Below are 19,639 nucleotides of genomic sequence, written 5' to 3'. Positions count from 1 at the left end.
ATATATATCTATATCTATATCTATATATATATATAGCTATATCTATATCTATATCTATATATATATATATATATCTATATATATATATATATATATAGCTATATCTATATATATATATATATATATATATATATATATATATATATATCTATATCTATATATATATATATATATATATATATATATATATATATATATATATATATATATATATAGATATCAGTTGCATATGTTGCATATGTATGCATATGTTGCCCAGGACATATCAGTTGCATATGTCCTGGGGACCATTCAGGCTTGTTCGCATATATATATATATATATATATATATATATATATATATATATATATATATATATATATATATATATATATATATATATATATATATATATATATATATATGTCGTACCTAGTAGCCAGAACGCACTTCTTGGCCTACTATGCAAGGCCCGATTTGCCTAATAAGCCAAGTTTTCCTGAATTAATATATTTTCTCTAATTTTTTTCTTATGAAATGATAAAGCTACCCATTTCATTATCTATGAGGTCAATTTTTTTTATTGGAGTTAAAATTAACGTAGATATATGACCGAACCTAACCAACCCTACCTAACCTAACCTAACCTATCTTTATAGGTTAGGTTAGGTTAGGTAGCAGAAAAAGTTAGGTTAGGTTAGGTTAGGTAGGTTAGGTAGTCGAAAAAACATTATTTCATGAAAACTTGGCTTATTAGGCAAATCGGGCCTTGCATAGTAGGCTGAGAAGTGCGTTCTGGCTACTAGGTACAACATATATATATATATGTCGTACCTAGTAGCCAGAACGCACTTCTCGGCCTACTATGCAAGGCCCGATTTGCCTAATAAGCCAAGTTTTCCATTTTTTTCATTGTTGAGAACTTTAACATAATTTTCCTGCATGAACAGAATTTTCCTCTTTGAGACAACATACAAACTTCAGTTTCAGAGTGACTCTCAGCATTTTTACATATTATGTGCAAAGTTCTTGGTTCTAGGCTGTCATTTATTCGTAAACCCATAACTTTGAGTTATAAATGTTTGCGTCTAAATTTTGTGCATATATTGAAGGCCACATTGGATATTTCTTTTACAGTAAACTATACTCTCAAATATTATTTTAATGCAAAGAAAATGAACGTTATATGCCATTCTGAGCCCATAATGAACAAAATAAAAACTAGTGAAATTTTAAATTAGTTTAGTTAATTAGAAATTTTTAAATTTTCAACTTTTTTTAAATATTTTAAATTTTTTTCCCTGTTCCTGTTATATTGATCAATTAGGAAAAGTTGGTAGCATTTACCATGTAGATTATACACAAAAAATTTGAGTGTTTGAGGATGGTTGATAAATTGCGCACCTGGCCCTCTTAAGGAAACGTAGACTTTACCACTAGTTTACTCTATGTAAATCTCGTCTCATGTTTATGTGCACTCAGAGAGGTAATGTAAGATCAAGGTGGTAAAGTATTTCTGTTGTGCTTGAGGGTTTTGGGTTAATAAATTATACAGTATTAAGGTAAAACTTCAGCTGGAGTTTCCATCACACACATGGTTCAGGGTTAGGTGATCTGCACTACCTTAAGATGATTTTGGGGCTTAGCGTTCCCGCGGCCCGGTCCTCAACCAGGCTTCCTCTAGACAGCAGTCCTTTCATAATTCATTATTTATCTGGGAACTGTTTCCCTGGGGCCAGACCTATCCTAGCCCCATTAGGTGGAGCTCCCTTACCTTGATTCTTACCCAACTCAGCCCTCACGATGTAACAGCAAACCCAACCGAGATGCAGCAAGGAGGAATAGCAAGGGCGCAAGGGAAGACCTCAGGATGGCAGGGGCAGAAAGAATGATCATCAGAGAGCAATGATGAAGAACACTCCTCAAACTCACAAACAGTGAGGTTGAGCTTAATGGACCACTCTATAAGGACCATGAGAGACCTGCAGGGAATTTCCAGGGCCTGAAGGATGGTAACCATCAGTGCAGCTCAGTAGAAAAACAAACTAAACACGACTTAAACCACCAGGCTATGGGAGGTGACTGCAGTGTGCCATGTAAACAAGCACATGGACCCCAGTGTGCCCCAACCAAGAGTAAAACAGAGGAACCCAAGGCGAAGTATCCACCTTGGTAGAGAGGCCTCACAGGGGTGAACTCTCAAACACACCAGAGAAGGGAAGCTCTGGATATGCAAGGGAAGCATTAGCAAACACACAGGAAAGAGAACCTTGAGTACATGTGGCCTAAAATTCCCAATGGGCCCGGGACAAACCATTTAATTAAACCAGAATCAGAACACGCATGCGAGGGCTACACTAAAACAGGAAACAATACACAAAGAAAATGGCCTGCACAGGACAACCAAGTCCAAGGATATCCAGCACTTAACACTTTGGCGGCCCCAGCCCGCCAGCTCTCAACTAGGCCGAGTGGGCCCCAGCCCGCCAGCCCTCAACTAGGCCGAGTGGGCCCTAGCGTTTCGCGGGAGCGCGCGGTAATTCTGAAAAGTGTATACTCTCTTCAACTTTGTCACCTCAATTCTCGTCCAGGGTTTTTCAATTTGATATCATTGTGTTCGCAACAGAATTCTCTTCACGACTAAAGACATATAAACTCCAAAAGCCCGGCGTACCATCCACAACAAACAGAGAAAGCGAGTGCGTGTTACCCGGGAGTGCATAAGAGCGATAAAATGTGTACACTCCTTTCACGTTTGTCACATCAATTCCCGTCCTAGGGCTTTCATTTTGGTATCATTGTGTTCGCAATAGAATTCCCAACAAGAGCATATGCATATGAAGTAAAAAAAACGCAGCACGCTCCACCCGCCGACCAGATGAATGTGGCCCGGAAAGAGAGCACTGCGCCATTCCAAGGCGCCTCTCATTACATTAGAGAGCGAGGTAATACTGAAAAGTATATACTCGTTTCTACTTTGTCATCTCATTTCTCATCCTAGGTTTTTCAATTTGGAATCATTGTATTCGCAATAGAATTCTCTACACGACTAAAGACATATAGAGTACAAAAGCCCGGCGTACCATCCACAACAAACAGAGAAAGTGAGTGCGTGTTACCTGGGAGCGCATAAGAGCAATCAAATGTGTACACTCTCTTCACTTTGGACATCTCAATGTCCAAAGTGAAAGTCCTAGGTCTTTCATTTTGGTAATTGTGTTCGCAATAGAATTCCCTACAGGAATATATGCAAATATAAAGTCCAAAAGCCAGGCGTGCCACCCACAGCAAACAGAGAAAGTGACGGAGCATAATCCCTGTGAGTGCTAATAAAATGGGTACACTGTTTTCAACTTTGTTACCTCAATTCTGGTCCTAGGTCTTTCATCTTGGTATCAATGTATTCGCAATGAAATTCCCTACAAGAGTATATGCATATAATATCTAAAACCGCTGTGCGCCCCTCCCGAAGCCGCTGCCAAAAACGACGCAATGCTTCGTCGTTACCGGGAATGCTTCAACTAACAAAACGACACAATGCTGCGTCGTTACCGGGAATGCTTAAACTAAAAAAACGACGCAATGCTGCGTCGTTCCCGTCCGGAGGTGTTAATCAACTTGAAGCTTTTGGGCTTGTCCATGAGCTGGCGTGATTGGAAGGTGTGAAGACACGAGCATCAGAAATAGAACTGAATCAGTGAGACAGCTGGAAGCCTGGCCCGGGCGGCCTGGAAGTTCAACAGAACTCCTGCAACTGATGTGACGTTTTAGTGTGGAGCAGTCTCAGCGAGATAGCTACAAGGAGCTACCAAGGGGCTTCCCCAGAAAAGCCCATGTACTGCCTGAAAGTGAAAAGCCTCACAAGGAGGCAACCCAAACCACACAGCAAAGCCCTCCCTGGGAAACAGGTGACCCAGGTTTGCTACAAGGGAGGAAATCCCAGGCTACAACAACTGAAGCAAACTGTTAACACAATACGCATACAAAGTGTGCACAGAACACACTCATGAAGTAGTATATGGAATAAAACCAAACAAAGGCTGTATATAGGACAACTGTTCCAGGCACAGATAGTATCACTTATGTGAAAGGTGACAGAAGGCCCAGCAGAGTTGAGAGTCCCTGGATTAGGAAAAAGAGCTTGTGACTGACCAAAATCCTAGGTCACCTGGGCTGCCATCTAATAATTGGTAATTGTATTTACTGTAGGCATAATATTGCCATGGAAATGATTATTTGCAGAGTTTTTGTGAGGGTTACAAATTTCTCAGAGCATTTGTTTGTTTTTGGAACATTTTGACTTTCTGTTGGGTTTTGTGTTGTCAGTTCTGTAGGGATCTCTTTGAGCAGGCCAGATTCTGGTACTGATTCTGATAGATCTTCATTAGCTACAGAGCTGTGGTGTGTTCCCCAAAGTTTGGTTGCTTCCAGGTTATAGCATTGGGGAGTTATTGAGGAGTCCCAGAAAAAATGATCTTTTCATATTTATCATTAATCATTATAGAACTCAAGACAGTGAATAAATGAGGAAAAAGAAAACATTTTTATATCTTGTACACAATACAGTACTACTGAACTATGTAAAGAAAATGGCACAAAAAGAAGTGTGTGAGGATTTGAAGGATGCGTAATTGGAGATTTCAGTGCCAGTACAAGGGATGACATTTAAATGTTGCCAACAGATAGTAGCACTTACAGAGTCCAGGAATGTGTTTTAAAGGTCAGAGGGCTTGGTTAAATATTACAAGACTTGGAAACATTTTACTAAGCATATGGATGGAAGTCAAATATGATAGCCAAATCCCCTTTCCTTCATTCAATTGCTTTGACAAAAAACAGCTTAAGGGTTAATACTGTACCATTTCATAAATTATTTTTTAAGTTTAAATTTAAAATATAGAAACTTGGAAACTCTTTGATGCACATACCTCTTTTAGTTTATCCAAATCATCAAAGTCAGATAGATTGGACCAAATGTTATTGGGAAGATTCAAGTCTCTAAGATGTTGTTCAATGTCAGGCTTGACTAAAAAGCCTGGCAGGAAGCCATTTGTTGAGGGTGTCAGATTGATAGACTGGATCTTCTGTGGTATTTTTCTGCTCTTTGCCAGGGAATACAGAGTCCTGTTACAAACCAGCTTGCCACGGCGCAGAGAGAGTCTTCCTTCATGATGCTTGGTGTCCTTCAAATATAAATATTCTGCAGTGATGTATTTGAGGAAACTATCTCCGAGAACTTCCAATCTTTCCAGATCCACATTGTCATGAACGGCACAAAGTGTGAGAGCTTGAACTATTACAAATGGATGGATATAGTCACTCTTCTTTTTCACTAATGACGCAGACAAATTTTTTTCACGATCATCTCTTGTTCTTGCAATTATTTCTTCAGTCCAATTAAAATTTATTTCTGAATACTCTGAATCCTGTGTATTATAATTTGGGGCATTCATGGTAACATTCAGTTGATGGGCCAAGTTTAAACTATTCAGACGATGAAGAATTGACGGGATACACATGATCTGCCACCAGAGAGAGGCTTTCAGAGGCAGTACGACACAATGTTCAGGAATGTACTTGGCAGGTTCACGTCCAGTCTTCTGATCAGTCTTCTTACAAGTATCTGGCAGCTTTTTTAAGTAGTTGAGTTCTTTTGGTAGGTGCTTTGCCGCTATTAAAGGCTGTTGGAGATTAGTGGTCCTCTTAGCATATCTTTGAAAGACATATTGTGCATAAGAAGAGAATATTTGCTTTAATTCTGGAAACTCACTTTGTGGATTTATATCATTAAATATTTCAGTAACATAGAACAGGTCAGTGTTTTGCATATACACTGGGTAAATTACAGCATCCTCAAAAGTAGATCTCTCAAACTGGAAACTTCCTGTTTGTGATCTAAACATATTGGGCAATCTTAGAGATGTCAATGGGAATATCTGATTTAGAACATCTAAGTCAATTGTGCCAGTTTTTCCTATTGGCACAATAAATACTCCTGAGCTTTTAGAATCAAAGACAAATAGTGAGGTATTGATGTGCAATAGTGTCTCAAAAACTAGCTTATGGAAATGTTCAATTTTACTCATCAGCTCAGAACTTTGTTCTACAAGTTCCTTAACAAATTTCACCTTGACTTCCACTTCCCCCCATTTAGAAAAGTAGAGTGGGAATGGACAACGAATCAATTCTTTTTTACAAATCAATCCCATCGTTACATCACTCTTGGAGGAATCAATTACTAAGTTAGTATGGGGTGTGCCCTTTGGCTGAATGATAATTGAATACAACTTGTAGTTTCCTTCATGGAAATGGGTAAATGCCTCGCACACCTCCTTATCATAGACTTGACGTCGCTTCTTTGTACCAGGCTCAGGTTCCCCCTCCTTTACTCCTTCAGGTGGAACTTCCACCAGACCATCTAGTATACTATCATCTAATACCTCTGCTGGCCTTAAGTATTTATCCAATTCTTTCATTTCATGCAACTTTTTACAAAGATACAGTGCAGCACTCTTTTTGGCAAGGTCTTTATTCTCCATACAATCCCCACGGATTTTGTCCTTCAGGGTTGAATTAATAGGTAGCTTTATTTCGGCCACAACTCCATTGTCTGTCTCTTCATAAACAACTTCTGGTGCCAATACTGTAAACTTATCCTGTGGAAGATTACCACAATACACATTAATGAGTGAAATGGCAGAATTTGCAGTGACTTTGGGTCCATCTGGTCCAAATGGCTCATAAGGAGAAATATATTCATCTTCAGAAAAATGCAAGCGTATTTCTTCACTCGTAGGCAATTCACGATTGTGGCATAATTTTGTCAAAGATGCTTCAATTTCCCTATACACTTCCACTGTCTCCAGCATGTCACGCAGACTATTCTCCTCCACCATAAGTACATACCTAGAGGGATGTGCACGTGCTCTCCCCCTTGACTGTACATATGCCCGATAATTCATTGGCTTGTCAAAGCGTAAAACAATATTACACTGTCTAATATCCACACCTTCCTCCAAGACACTAGTTGACACTATGAAATTGCAATCGCCATTACGAAACTTATTTAATGTTTCTTTCTGCTTTCGAAGTTCTAATTGAGCCAAACGAAGGTCAACACCCAAGCGGGTATTTGAACCAACAACATACAAAGGCTTAACAAATTCAAGATCTTCAGCCCTTTTAGCAGCTTCCAAAAGTAAATCATACAGGATCTTGGCAGTGTTTCTCCTCTCAACAAAGATCAATCCATATACCTTTGTGTTACATGCACGAAATATTGAAAATAGTCTCTTAACTTTCTTGGTAACATGAAAAAGAGGGTTCATGGTTGATTCCTCTTTTGTACAAAATTCATGTATCTTCCCCAACCTCCTGCTCAGCAAGCTCATCAATTCCCGAACTGCTGGTACATCCTCTATCTTTTCAATTTCATCAAAATGGTCTATCTCGTACTTAATTGCCCGAGCCACACACCAGTCTCCAAGATGACTCATAATGTACCTAATGTTTTCTATTTTCTTATTTACCACTTTCTTGTACTTCTTTTCAATATTTTTTTGTTCATTTACGTCATCTATGATTCCTTGTAACTGATTATAGATTATATCTTGGTACTCTGTAATTTCTTCAGATCCGTAACAAATTATTATCTCCTTTGGACCGGTACTATGCTTAATAACTTCATCTTGATCAATAGTCGTTGCTAATGCACAATCCATCGCAGCTTCCAGTTTTTTCATCATGTCCAACACATCATGCTTTCTGCATTTACGATGAATAACACAAGCTGTAAGCCCAAGAACTCTAGGGCATTTTTCAGAGGATGAGTTCTTCAATTTTTCATACTGTCTCATGATCTCTCGCATAGGGTGATTACCTGTGGTGTGATGACATTCATCCATGATAACGAGATTCACTGATGACAGTGGCAGCCTGGCATGAAGAATAAGATCAAGAAATATTTGTGCAACCACTACCAATACTTCATTCTTCTCCAGCTGCTCCAACCACTGAAAAGGAACAATATAAAACCAGCGTTGAATGTAATGAAACGCCATTTTCTGGGTGAGTCCCGGAGGCTCCCCGGAGCTATCCCAGGCTGATATGCTAATGTCAGACTTTGGCATCAGTCATGTGTATGGAGTTCTTAGGCCTACCGGGGACCACGGCCAGAACCGGGCCCCCTCAGAGAGGCAAGGGGAGCAATGGCCTATAGAAGCCCCTGTGTAGTTGGAAGCATTCTATGTCTGCCATCGACCGGAACAGGCACCCAGAAAGGTAAGCGCCCCAAAACAAACCCCTATTCTGGTTAAAATTGCTACCTAAAACCGAACTAGTGGATAGAACTCCCCAACCGAAAACAAGCAAACTAGTGTGACGTCACACACTGCCGCGCCGCTGTCTGCGCAGCTCCCCCCTCCCCGGGAGGGGGAAGGGGGAGCCCCAGACCCCCCGCGCCGGCTACCCACACCTCAGTTCTTGAGGCTGGATGTCAAAAACGCGAAAAACCGCCGACCAGAGGGAGGGAGGGATGCCGGGGAGCCTCCGGGACTCACCCAGAAAATGGCGTTTCATTACATTCAACGCTGGTTTTCTGGGGGGAGCCCCGTCGGCTCCCCGGAGCTAACTACCCACAGACAGAAAAAGAGGGACTTACCCGGGAGGCGGTCGTCGCTCACCCCTCAACTCGAAGCCGAGACAACTGGCTGCAACCGCCGACCCAAAGCAACACAGGCCCGACGAGGCCCAGGGACATTCACAAGGTAACGAGCAGCCAGGACCCTGTTCGACCGCCAAAATCCCCGCGCCCGAATATCAGACCAAGACATATTCCCAAAGACGGCAGCAAGAGCCGCGAACTTACGAACGTCATGGGCACGGGGATAGACCGCAGGCTGGCTGGACCTAATAACCCTGCGGACGACCTGAGAGACCCGAACCCGCGAACAGGGAAGAAGGGAAACCGGATCAACCCACAGCGCGTCCCCAGACACAGAAGCTGTGGCCCGCAAATAACGGCGAAGCGCCGCAACCGGACACAAAACATGATGCACCCCCGGCCTGACCAACCAAGCATCAACCACCCATGGACCCCTCCGGAACGCAGCAGTCTCATTCTTCGCCAGAAAAGAAGGAGACGGCTGCAAACGAACAAAACTATCACCACGACCAAAAGAGCAGAAACCCCTGCGTCGGAGGAGAGCATGAAGCTCCCCTACCCGACCCCCAGAGGCCAAAGCCAACAAGAAAAGTGCCTTGGAAAAACAATCCTGGACCAAAGGGGCCACAACGAAACGAGGAGATGAAAGGAAAGCGAGCACTCTGTCCAAAGACCAGGACGGCTCAGGCGACGCATGAGCAGGCCGGAGGTGAAACAATGCACGAGACAGCTTGCGAAACGGCGCAGACGTAACATCGATACCGAAAGCAAGCTGAAGCGGCTCCGCCAGCGCCGCACGATACGAAGCGACAGTGTTAGGCATAAGATGACGGTCCTGAAACAACCACGAGAGGAAGGACAAGACCACCCGAACAGACAAGGAGCTAACACGACGAAGACGCAAAAAGAAACGGAAGGACCGCCAGGAAACTTCATACTGCCGCTGAGAAGAAGCCCTCAGGTGGGACACCAACAAGGAGGCCACCTGATCACCATAGAGATGATGATAGACTCGAGTCAAAAAAAACCATACGCGAAGACTCGAGGAGAAGATCGAACCAGCTACGTGACGTACCGGCCCGATCTGCTGAAAGAGGCGGAGCCGCGGGAAAACCCTCGGGTTTGGACACCGAGCAACCAGCGCCTGAAACCAAGGCTGCGCCGGCCACCAAGGGGCCAGAAGGACAACTCTCCCCCGGTAAGTCTCTAAGCGAGTCAGGACCTGGAGCAACAGCCGAACCGGGGGAAAGAGGTACAGGAACCCCCACCTCGACCAGTCTAGCCGAAAGGCATCGACCCCGACGGCCTCGCAATCGGGGAAGGGCGCCGCATAAACGGGAAGACGCCGCGACCACGCCGACGCGAAGAGGTCCACTTCGGGGCGCCCGAACGTCTGGCAAAGCCAACGGAAGGACTCGTCGTCGACCGTCCACTCCGTGGAGAGGGGAACGAAGCGAGACAGGGCGTCGGCCAAGACGTTGGACACGCCCCGTACGTGAACCGCCAGGAGAGCCAAACCCCGAAAACTCAGCAGACGAGTCACCCGAAGCGACCAACCCCAAAGAGACAAGGACCGCATCGAACCCCCGCGGTTCAGGCAATGAACCACCGGAGAGCCGTCCGAATGGAGCTGAATCGTCGATCCGCGGGCCACCCGAATCCTCCCCAGAGCAAACCACACCGCCGCGAACTCCCGCACCGTACTGTGAGCTCGACGGAAGGACGGATCCCAACGCCCCTGGCCGGCCTGGTGAGCACTGGTCACAAAACCCCAGCCGAGAGACGACGCATCCGTGTACACATCGAGCGAGGGCTCGGGTAGGCGCCAAGGCACTGAACCCCGAAAAACCCGAAGAGGAAGCCGGTGACGCAACAACCGACGCAAGGCCCCCGGGGGTCGAACTCTGCGATCGCGAGAGAGGCGGAAGGGGAACCCCGAAGGAACCAGAACAGCCGTCGAAGCCAAACCTGACCCGGCGGGTAGACCACCATCGCGAAGTTCAGGCTCCCGCACAGCCCCTCGAGCAACCGCCGGGTGACCCGAGGGCCCTCCAGAAACAGACGAAGGCGGGACCGCAGCCGCAGGAGAGACTCCGGAGGGAGAGACAAGGAGGCGGTTCGAGAGTCCCACACGAGACCCAGCCAAGTCCGAACCTGAGAGGGAACCAGATGGGACTTCCTCCAGTTCACCAAGAACCCGAACTCGGCGAGCTGGGAAAGAACCAAATCCCTGGCTAGCAAGCAAGCTGACTGGCTGGGAGCCCAAACCAGCCAGTCGTCGAGGTAGGCCAACACCCGAACACCTAGGAGACGCAAACGAGCCACCACAACCCGTGTAAGGCGTGTGAACACGCGAGGTGCCAGGTTCAACCCGAACGGGAGAAAACGAAAGCGGTAACTCAGACGCCCCACTACAAAACCGAGCCAGTCCCTGAACCGCGGATGAATCGGGACATGCCAATAAGCGTCCCGGAGGTCCAGGGACACCATCCAAGCTCCCGGCTCCAAGAGGAGCCGAACCTGAGACAGCGTAGTCATCCGAAAGGAGGGGCAATGAACCCAGGGGTTCAGACGGGACAAGTTCAGAATGAACCGCAGGTCCGCGCAGTCCCGTTTCGGAACCGGAAACAGACGGGAAACCCATCTGAGGGACGACGTCGTTTCGACGACGCCCAAGCGTACCCACTCCAAGACGACTCGACAGAGCGCAGGGGAAGAAGCCTGCCCTGCCAGCCCCGACCCCCCAAAGGGGGGAGGGGCCACCCAACGCCACCGCAGGCCGCGAGACACGACCCGAAAGGCCCACGAATCTGGGACCAGGCGCGGGCGAACAGCGCAAGCCGCCCCCCCATCGCCCCGTCAAGGGGGCAAACCGCGAAAGGGCCGGCGACCCTTACGAGACCCAGAACCCCGCACAGCGCGAACACCGCGCCGACCAGACGAGGGAGGGTCCGCAGGAGGAGCCAACCCCAAACCTGACACCAGAGGCCTACCACGACGAGAGGAACCCCGAGCCCTGGCACGACCTTTCCGGGAAGACCCACCCCGGGACCCCCCGGAAAACCAACAAGTCCGACATCGGACGACAAGCCGCCGACGCAGCCTGAATAAACTGCGCCTCGGCCAACTCCCCAAACAGGAGAGGACAAAAAGGTGAAGAACGCCTAAGAGCCAGAGCCCAAGCAGATTCCACGGAGGAACCCAGCACCGCCTGCCGACACGCGAGACGGGAAGCATAGAACAGGGAAACCGCATCCCGCAAAATCGGCGTGAACAGCTTCAACAAGGCAGCCGACGAACGCGCAGCCGAGGACAAGGTGCCGGACCCCGGGACGGACCCAAGCGTCCCCACATCCTCCACTAGCCAATCCGAAGACAGCTCCAGGAGGGAAAAGAACCGCAAGGCCGAACACAAAAGGCCCCGGGCGCGCAAGTCCTCCGCCACGAGCGCCGCCGAAAGGGAGGGAACCTGCACATGGAGCTGAATAACGCCCACATCGCGGGGAAGGGCAGGGGCAAACAAGCACTCATTCAGGGCCGGAAGCAGGGGCGGGGGACCAGAACGAACAGAAGGGGAAGGACGAGGAGGTGCGGACTGAACCAGGATCGAAGCGACCCCCACCCCCAAGTCCGGGTCTCGAAAAGCAAAGCGGGGCAGCCCCGGGGCATCCGGGGAAGCAACCAGCCGAGCGCGTTGCAACAGACGAAACCTAGACTGCAACGCACGTGCCGCCTGTACCCAAATAGAATCATCAGAGGATTGGGTAAATTGAGTCACAAGCAAGCAGCAACACTCACAGGACTCAGGGTCGAAAGTATCACCGACCCAACAGGCAGCGTGGCAGAGGCAAAAACAATGAGGGTCACCCTGAGACAAGGGGACCGAGCAACCCTCAAACTCGCACACAGCGAGTGGGGACTCTGGGGTCACATCCATCGGACCCACGCGCCCCCCAGGGGATTCCCAGGGTCCTGAGCGTTTACTTTAAGAGGACTCGCGCTCAGGTAGTCCCAGGCAGGGTGCTGCAAACCGGCGCCCAAAACTACCAAGCAAACTTCTAAAGCTGAACCCCAGGGACGTGTACACTCACGGGGACCTAGCAGGGGGCGCCACCGAGGAGAACAGTGGAAGGGCAAAAACAAACTGAATAAAATGACAGAACCCCCCACCAGGCAAAAACAAAAAGAAAAACAAAACCCCGCAAGAGGACAGCGAACCCCAAGGAACAGAGCCGGCCGCGATGTCGGGAAATACAAGCTGAGCAGCACCCTGCGCCCCTACCAGTGCAAACTGCCTCTTACCTGCCGGTAACAAGGGAGAACAGAACACCCAAGAGCCCAACAGGCGGCCGAAAAACCGAAAGGTAAAACGGACCAGCAGAGGCAGACCCCGAGGAGCCTGTGGAAGGTGGCCCCAAGCCCCAAGGGCAGTACTTACAGGGCACCTAGGGAAGGCAGCCCTAGGCGCATGCAGCCCGAGTACTGAAGATAACTCCTGGCTCTCGCACCCACAAAACTAACACCACACGCAAAGCACAGTGTAGTAGCGACACCGGAGCCAGAGCACACGACCATCGCCTATAGCATCAGCCTCAAGAACTGAGGTGTGGGTAGCCGGCGCGGGGGGTCTGGGGCTCCCCCTTCCCCCTCCCGGGGAGGGGGGAGCTGCGCAGACAGCGGCGCGGCAGTGTGTGACATCACACTAGTTTGCTTGTTTTCGGTTGGGGAGTTCTATCCACTAGTTCGGTTTTAGGTAGCAATTTTAACCAGAATAGGGGTTTGTTTTGGGGCGCTTACCTTTCTGGGTGCCTGTTCCGGTCGATGGCAGACATAGAATGCTTCCAACTACACGGGGGCTTCTATAGGCCATTGCTCCCCTTGCCTCTCTGAGGGGGCCCGGTTCTGGCCGTGGTCCCCGGTAGGCCTAAGAACTCCATACACATGACTGATGCCAAAGTCTGACATTAGCATATCAGCCTGGGATAGCTCCGGGGAGCCGACGGGGCTCCCCCCAGAAATAGTGAGTTAAATTATATTTTATATTGTATGTACCATTTGCTCCTTTTCCACTTTATTTCATTTTTATTATCAATATCATTATTATATACTGTACAGTGGCATCCCAAAAATTTGGACCCTGGAATAACAGATTTTGCAAAAATCAAGACCAAATCTGTCCACTAAAAGTTTCCTTCAATTTTGCATTGCTGAAAACCAAAATCCAGATTCCATGGGAGACACGAAGAACTAAGGTTCATTGGTTAATCATGTAAAATAAATATAATTAATTGAATTTTTTCATAATTTTTCTAATCTTGCTTTATTGTTTAATGAATTTACTAAGCATGCCACTAGGTAAACAGGAAGATGATTTTGGGTTTGTGGTGGCATAACTTTGCCCTCATTAGACCAATGAGTTCACAACATTTTAGTGGAGTGGGAATATACCAGTGTTTCCCTCAAGTGTGTATGGAAGGGGAGCCATGAAGAGTGTGGCAGCTGTGCAGAAGAAAATTCTAGATGATGACTGAAGGCTGTGTGGTGGTTGGCAACAGGATGCACTGCATTACAAATTGGCAAATTTTATTTTATTTAGAAACATTGGCAACAAATGAATTTATCCAATCTATCCAGCAAAAATAAAAAAAGGAAATATATTGAAATTAACTTTAAAATACAGTATGGTCTTGTTCCAATGAACTATATTCACTAGGAAAGAAGAAGAGATATTTGACATTCAGTAACTTCCCCTCTTGGGTAAAAGTGCCCATGTCTTTTTGGAAATAAAGAATGCGATGCATTATAAGTTACAAGAGAATGAGTAACATTAAGCAAATGAAATACTTTTTTAAAGAAAGTATTCTATGGAGAACTTAGAAAGTTCTTTAATAAATCTTGTGTAACATGTTAACACACAAAAGACTCCAAGATGAGGTTTACGAACTGGCCAGTCCAGACGTTCTCTGCCAATACTTCATAGGCTTACAAGTCTACATGTTTCAAAATGATGTCATCAAGTTTCAAGAATTGTGATTTATCTTTATATTCTCTTACTACAATTTCTCTCATGATTATTATAAGGCCCTCTCTTTTGTCATCTAGTTCTTCATTAGTTATGTGTTGCTTGCTGTTTGACTGTAGGCAGTAATAATTATCAGTTTATCATTCTGACGGTAGGTTTCCAGCACCATTATGTCGACTTCAAGGGTTGTCAATTATTAATTTTCTAGCTATTAGATGTTCATTCCTCAGGATAGCAACTCTTTCACCTTTCTAAATTTTTCTGTCACGCCTTCAAATAGCGTACTGAAAGATGTCACTTGCATTCCATAAGGCATCCATGTAAACAACAAATCAAAACCTAAGTAAAGGATGTCCACTATGCTTGCTTAGTTCACTGGTAGTCATGTATCAGTATAATTACTGTATAAGCTCACTTATCCGAAGTTCACTTTTCTGAATCTTTGGGTTACCTGACAGTTTTCAGAAATGCTGGTGAAAATTTAGAAAGACAAAATGTGGTTGAATGGCTAGAATCACAAGCAAGCCAAGAACCTTCACCAGTGAGGCCTCACAAGCAAGCCAAGGACCTTCAACCAGTGACGCCTCACAAGCAAGCCAAGAGCCTTCAACCAGTGAGGCTTCAGTAGCTGGCAGTCAAAACTGACCTTACCAAGCTCATGTACTCTACAGTAATTTTAAGTATTAATTTTAATGTTGGGTTACGTTAGGTTATGGCAATTTTCAAGAATTCTTAACTTCAAGATGTGTAGCGTCAATTAAGACGACGAACTACAACAAAGTAAGCTGAAGTTTCCGTTTAAAATTTATTACAGTAATGAACTGTACGTGAATATTTTATAATTATAGTCTGTGTTTGGCAATTCAAATTATGTTGGTTGTGGTAAAAAAAAATTTGAATGTGTTAACTTTCAGACTTCCCCGGTAAGAATTCTACTTATCCACATGTCTGGGTTATCCGGCAGGAGATCCTTCCTATATAATTCGGATAAGCAAGCTTATACAGTAAAGCCAATAATCAAGCGACGGATTTATATCCACCTTATAACTGTAGTCAGCCACAGCACCTTGGAACACCACAGGGTTTATTGTACCTTTAGAACACAAAGCCAAGGAATATCTAGCATGTTACAGCCATTACTCACCTGATCATCAGTCCAATAATCCACACCCATTGACCCTTCATATTTGCCAACATTTAGTCCTGTGTGGTTTTCTATTGCAAATGCTTGCTGATGGACCAGAGGAACAGTGTTCACAACAAACACTGTACGCTTACTGCCATTCGACAATGACCCACGGATCTAAAGATTAAAAGATTTACCTGTAATACATCTGAACACTAGTAAAAATAAATTAAAATAACTTTAATGTACTGAAATTATCAAAACCGACAGTAAATTATAACATTTATAAAGTCCACCCCCCCCCCCCCTTGGTGTCCAATTTGTGTATTTTTACATGGCAAGAAGTGAAAGACCAACCAGGCTGTATTAGATAAGTGGGCCTGCAGGCCACTCCAAGCAACAGCCTGTTGGACCAAGTTATCACAAGTCGAGCCTGGCCTCAGGCCGGGCTCAGGGAGTAGAAGACCTCCCAAAACCCTCTCCTGGTAGGTATGGGTCGTGATTAGGTATAGTCAACGAAAAAATTCCTTTAGCCCCCAAGTCTGTGGAACATGCAAAATGACAACGCCACATTTGTTGTTGTAGTAATGGTTATGAATGGATTATGAATGAACAAACGCTTTGTATGACGAGTCTCATTGGTCAAAACAACACACACTATATAATATAATTCACACTGCTATCGAAAGGAAATTAGAGGAGAGCAGTGAATAAAAAACCAGCATTAAATGTAATGAAACGCCATTTTCTAGGCGAGTCCTGGAGGCTCCCTGGAGCTTACTAGGCTGATATGCTAATGTCAGACTTTGGCATCAGCCATGTGTATGGAGTTCTTATGGGCCTATCGGGGACCACAAGCCAGAACCTGGCCCCCTCTAGAGAGGCAAGGGGAGCAATGGCCTATAGAAACCCCCGTGTAACTGGAAGCATTCTATGTCTGCCATTGACTGGGTTAGGCACCCAGAAAAGTAGGCGTACCAAAACAAACCCCTATTCTGGTGAAAATTACAACCAAAAGCCAAACGAGTGGATAGAACTCTCCAAACAAAAACAAGCAAACTAATATGATGTCACCCGTCGTCGCGCCGCTGTCTGCGCAGCCCCCCCCTCCCCGGGAGGGGGAAGGGGTAGCCCCAGACCTACCGCACCGGCGATCCACACCCCAGTTCTGAGGCTGGATGTCAAAACACGTGAAAAAAACGCCAACCGGAGGGAGGGAGGGATGCCAGGGAGCCTCCGGAACTCACCCAAAAAATGGCGTTTCATTACATTCAACGCTGGTTTTTTGGGGAAAGCCCCTACGGCTCCCCGGAGCTAACTACCCACAGATGAAATGAATAGGAACTCACCCGGGAGGCGGTTGCTGCTCACTCCTCAACCCCAAGTCGAGACAACTGGCTGCATCCGCCAACCCAAAGCGACACAGTCCCGACTGGGCCCAGGAATGTTTACTAGGTAACGAGCAGCCAGGACCCTGTTCAACCGCCAAAATCCCTGCGCCTGAATGTCAGTCCAGGACATATTGCCAAAGACAGCGGCAAGAGCCGCGAACTTGCAGACGTCATGGGCACGGGGATAGACCGCAGGCTGGCAAGCCTTAATAACCCTGCGGACGAACTGGAAGACCCGCACCCTCGAACAGGGACGAAAGGAAACTGGATCAACCCAAAGCGCGTCCACGGACACAGAAGCCGTGGAGCGCAAATACCGATGAAGAGCCGCAACCGGATACAAAACATGGTGCACCCCCGGCCTAACCAACCAAGCATCAACAACCCAGGGACCCCTCCAGAGAGCAGCAGTCTCATTCTTCACCAGAAAAGAAGAAGGCTGCAGACAAAAAAAACGATCACCCCGACCGAAGGAGCAGAAATCTCTGCGCCGGAGGAGAGCATGATGCTCACCCACCTGACCCCCAAAGGCCAATGCCAACAATAAAAGAACCTTCGAAAAACAATCCGGGACTGAAGGGGCCACAACAAAATGAGAAGAAAGAAAACAGAGCACTCTATCCAATGACCAGGACAGTTCAGCCACCTGATCACCATAGAGATGATAAACTTGAGTTAAAAACACCACACGCTAAAACTCGAGGAGAAGATCGAACCATCCACATGACATACCGATCCGATCTGCTGGAAGAGGTGGAGCTGCGGAAAAACCTCCGGGTTTGGACACCGAGCAAGCAGCGCCTGAAAACCACGACTGGGCCGGCCACCAAGGGGCCAAGAGGACAACTCTTCCCTGGTAAGTCTCCAAGCGAGTCAGGACCTGGAGCAACAGCTGAACCAGGGGAAGAGGTACAGGAACCCCCACCTTAATAGAGGATATAACTATTTTTCTCTACTACACAACACGGAGGATCAATTTTAAGATTTTAATATAAACAATAGCTGGTGAATTTTGTGAAGAGGAGTCCTTCGTGTTAGTTATATATGCATTCTCTGCTTAAAACTTGAAGTAAATATGTCTTTTATGATATTAGAATTAGTTTTATAATAGCAAGATATTATACCAGTAGTTATTAAGTAAATAAACACTGGTGAACATGAAATATGAGAGAAGGTGATGAGGCCTCCCTAATGGGATCATTTACTATCACCAAATGCCCCTGTTCACCTAGTAATAAGGGTGTACCTTAGCTATACATACCCATTTCTAATTTATTTAGTTTGGTTTAATTTTGAAATTAAATGTGGGTGAGACATAAATAAAAATATGCTGCACAAGTGATGTCAGGTAAGGAGAAGAGTTAAAACTTCAAAAACTTTTCTCATTGAATACTTAAAGCTATAATTATGACTATATGGACTATTAAAAAAGAGAGAGGGGGAAGTAGGGGTCCAAGACCTCTTCCTGTTACACAACTTGAGTGTGGAACAAGTAATTATCAAAAGAAGGCACCATGCTGGGAAGGATATGTAGCAGTAAGGCAGTGAGGTGAGGCAGCTACTTATTTAAGGAATGCTTATTTTATTTACCTTATAAGCCGAGGCAGCTTATTTTATTTGAGGAATACTCAGCTGATTCCTCTACATTTAGCATCGAACAAATTTGTGTCAAAGACCTTCCTATTACACAATTTGGCTGTGTGTAACCAAACTAGAAGTGCTCTACAAATCAAGGTACCCAGAATGTGGAATGACCTCCCGAATCATGTCAAAGGCTGTACCTTTCTCAACCAGTTTAAGAGTAAAACCAAGTACTACCTAATTAACTCCATGTAACCTACCTTACCCGCTAAATGTCAACCCATGTCTTGCTATTTTTTAAACAATGCTGTTTGTTCACCATCGTGTATAATTGCTGATTTCTGCTATGTTCCCCCCCTTTTTTTATTTTTTACTCCTACTTTCAACACAATTTATACTGTACCTAATCCCAATTACTATTAAGTTTTAGTCTAAGTGTTTTTCCCCCCACACCTTGCCTGAAATGCTATGAGAATTAGTGGCTTTAGGTATTGTATGTACTAGTTTTGTCTATAAATCCAACATTATGTTTGTAAATCAACTATGTATGTACTTTTCCTGAATAAAATTTATTTATTATTATTTATTTATTAATCAGTAAGTAATTATTAAAAGAAGGCACCAAGCTGGGAAGGCTATGTAGCACCATTGTGTGTAACAATAAACCAAATCCTGTCAGCTGTAAAAATATTGATGCAGTTATTTAAATAAAAAATACAGTATAATGAAAGAAATATTACTGGTTCATTTTTATCCTATCGTTTTGTACTGAACAGTATCTCCATGGAAGTGAAAAATTGAGACATAATGCACAATTTAATGAATGATTCAAAAGAAATATGACTATTACATATCAATATGAGATCTTAATGATCCA

General features: G+C 45.4%; 1 protein-coding gene across 2 annotated transcripts in view; it reads right to left on the bottom strand.

Moving 5' to 3' along the window:
- The window catches only part of LOC123773731 (endoribonuclease Dicer), a 143,958-nt gene that overhangs the window by 44,269 nt on the left and 80,050 nt on the right, over nt 1-19,639 (bottom strand). For both annotated transcript variants that reach the window (XM_069321918.1, XM_069321917.1), the window contains exons 6-7: nt 15,809-15,967; nt 4,909-7,992 (exon numbers count right to left, since the gene is read on the bottom strand). In XM_069321918.1, coding sequence (XP_069178019.1) covers nt 4,909-7,992; nt 15,809-15,967 — 3,243 coding nt within the window. The remainder of the gene's footprint in view (nt 1-4,908; nt 7,993-15,808; nt 15,968-19,639) is intronic.

This window comes from Procambarus clarkii, chromosome 10, assembly GCF_040958095.1.
Source record: "Procambarus clarkii isolate CNS0578487 chromosome 10, FALCON_Pclarkii_2.0, whole genome shotgun sequence".
Lineage (NCBI taxonomy): Eukaryota > Metazoa > Arthropoda > Malacostraca > Decapoda > Cambaridae > Procambarus > Procambarus clarkii.
This window is presented reverse-complemented; position numbering and strand designations above follow the sequence as displayed.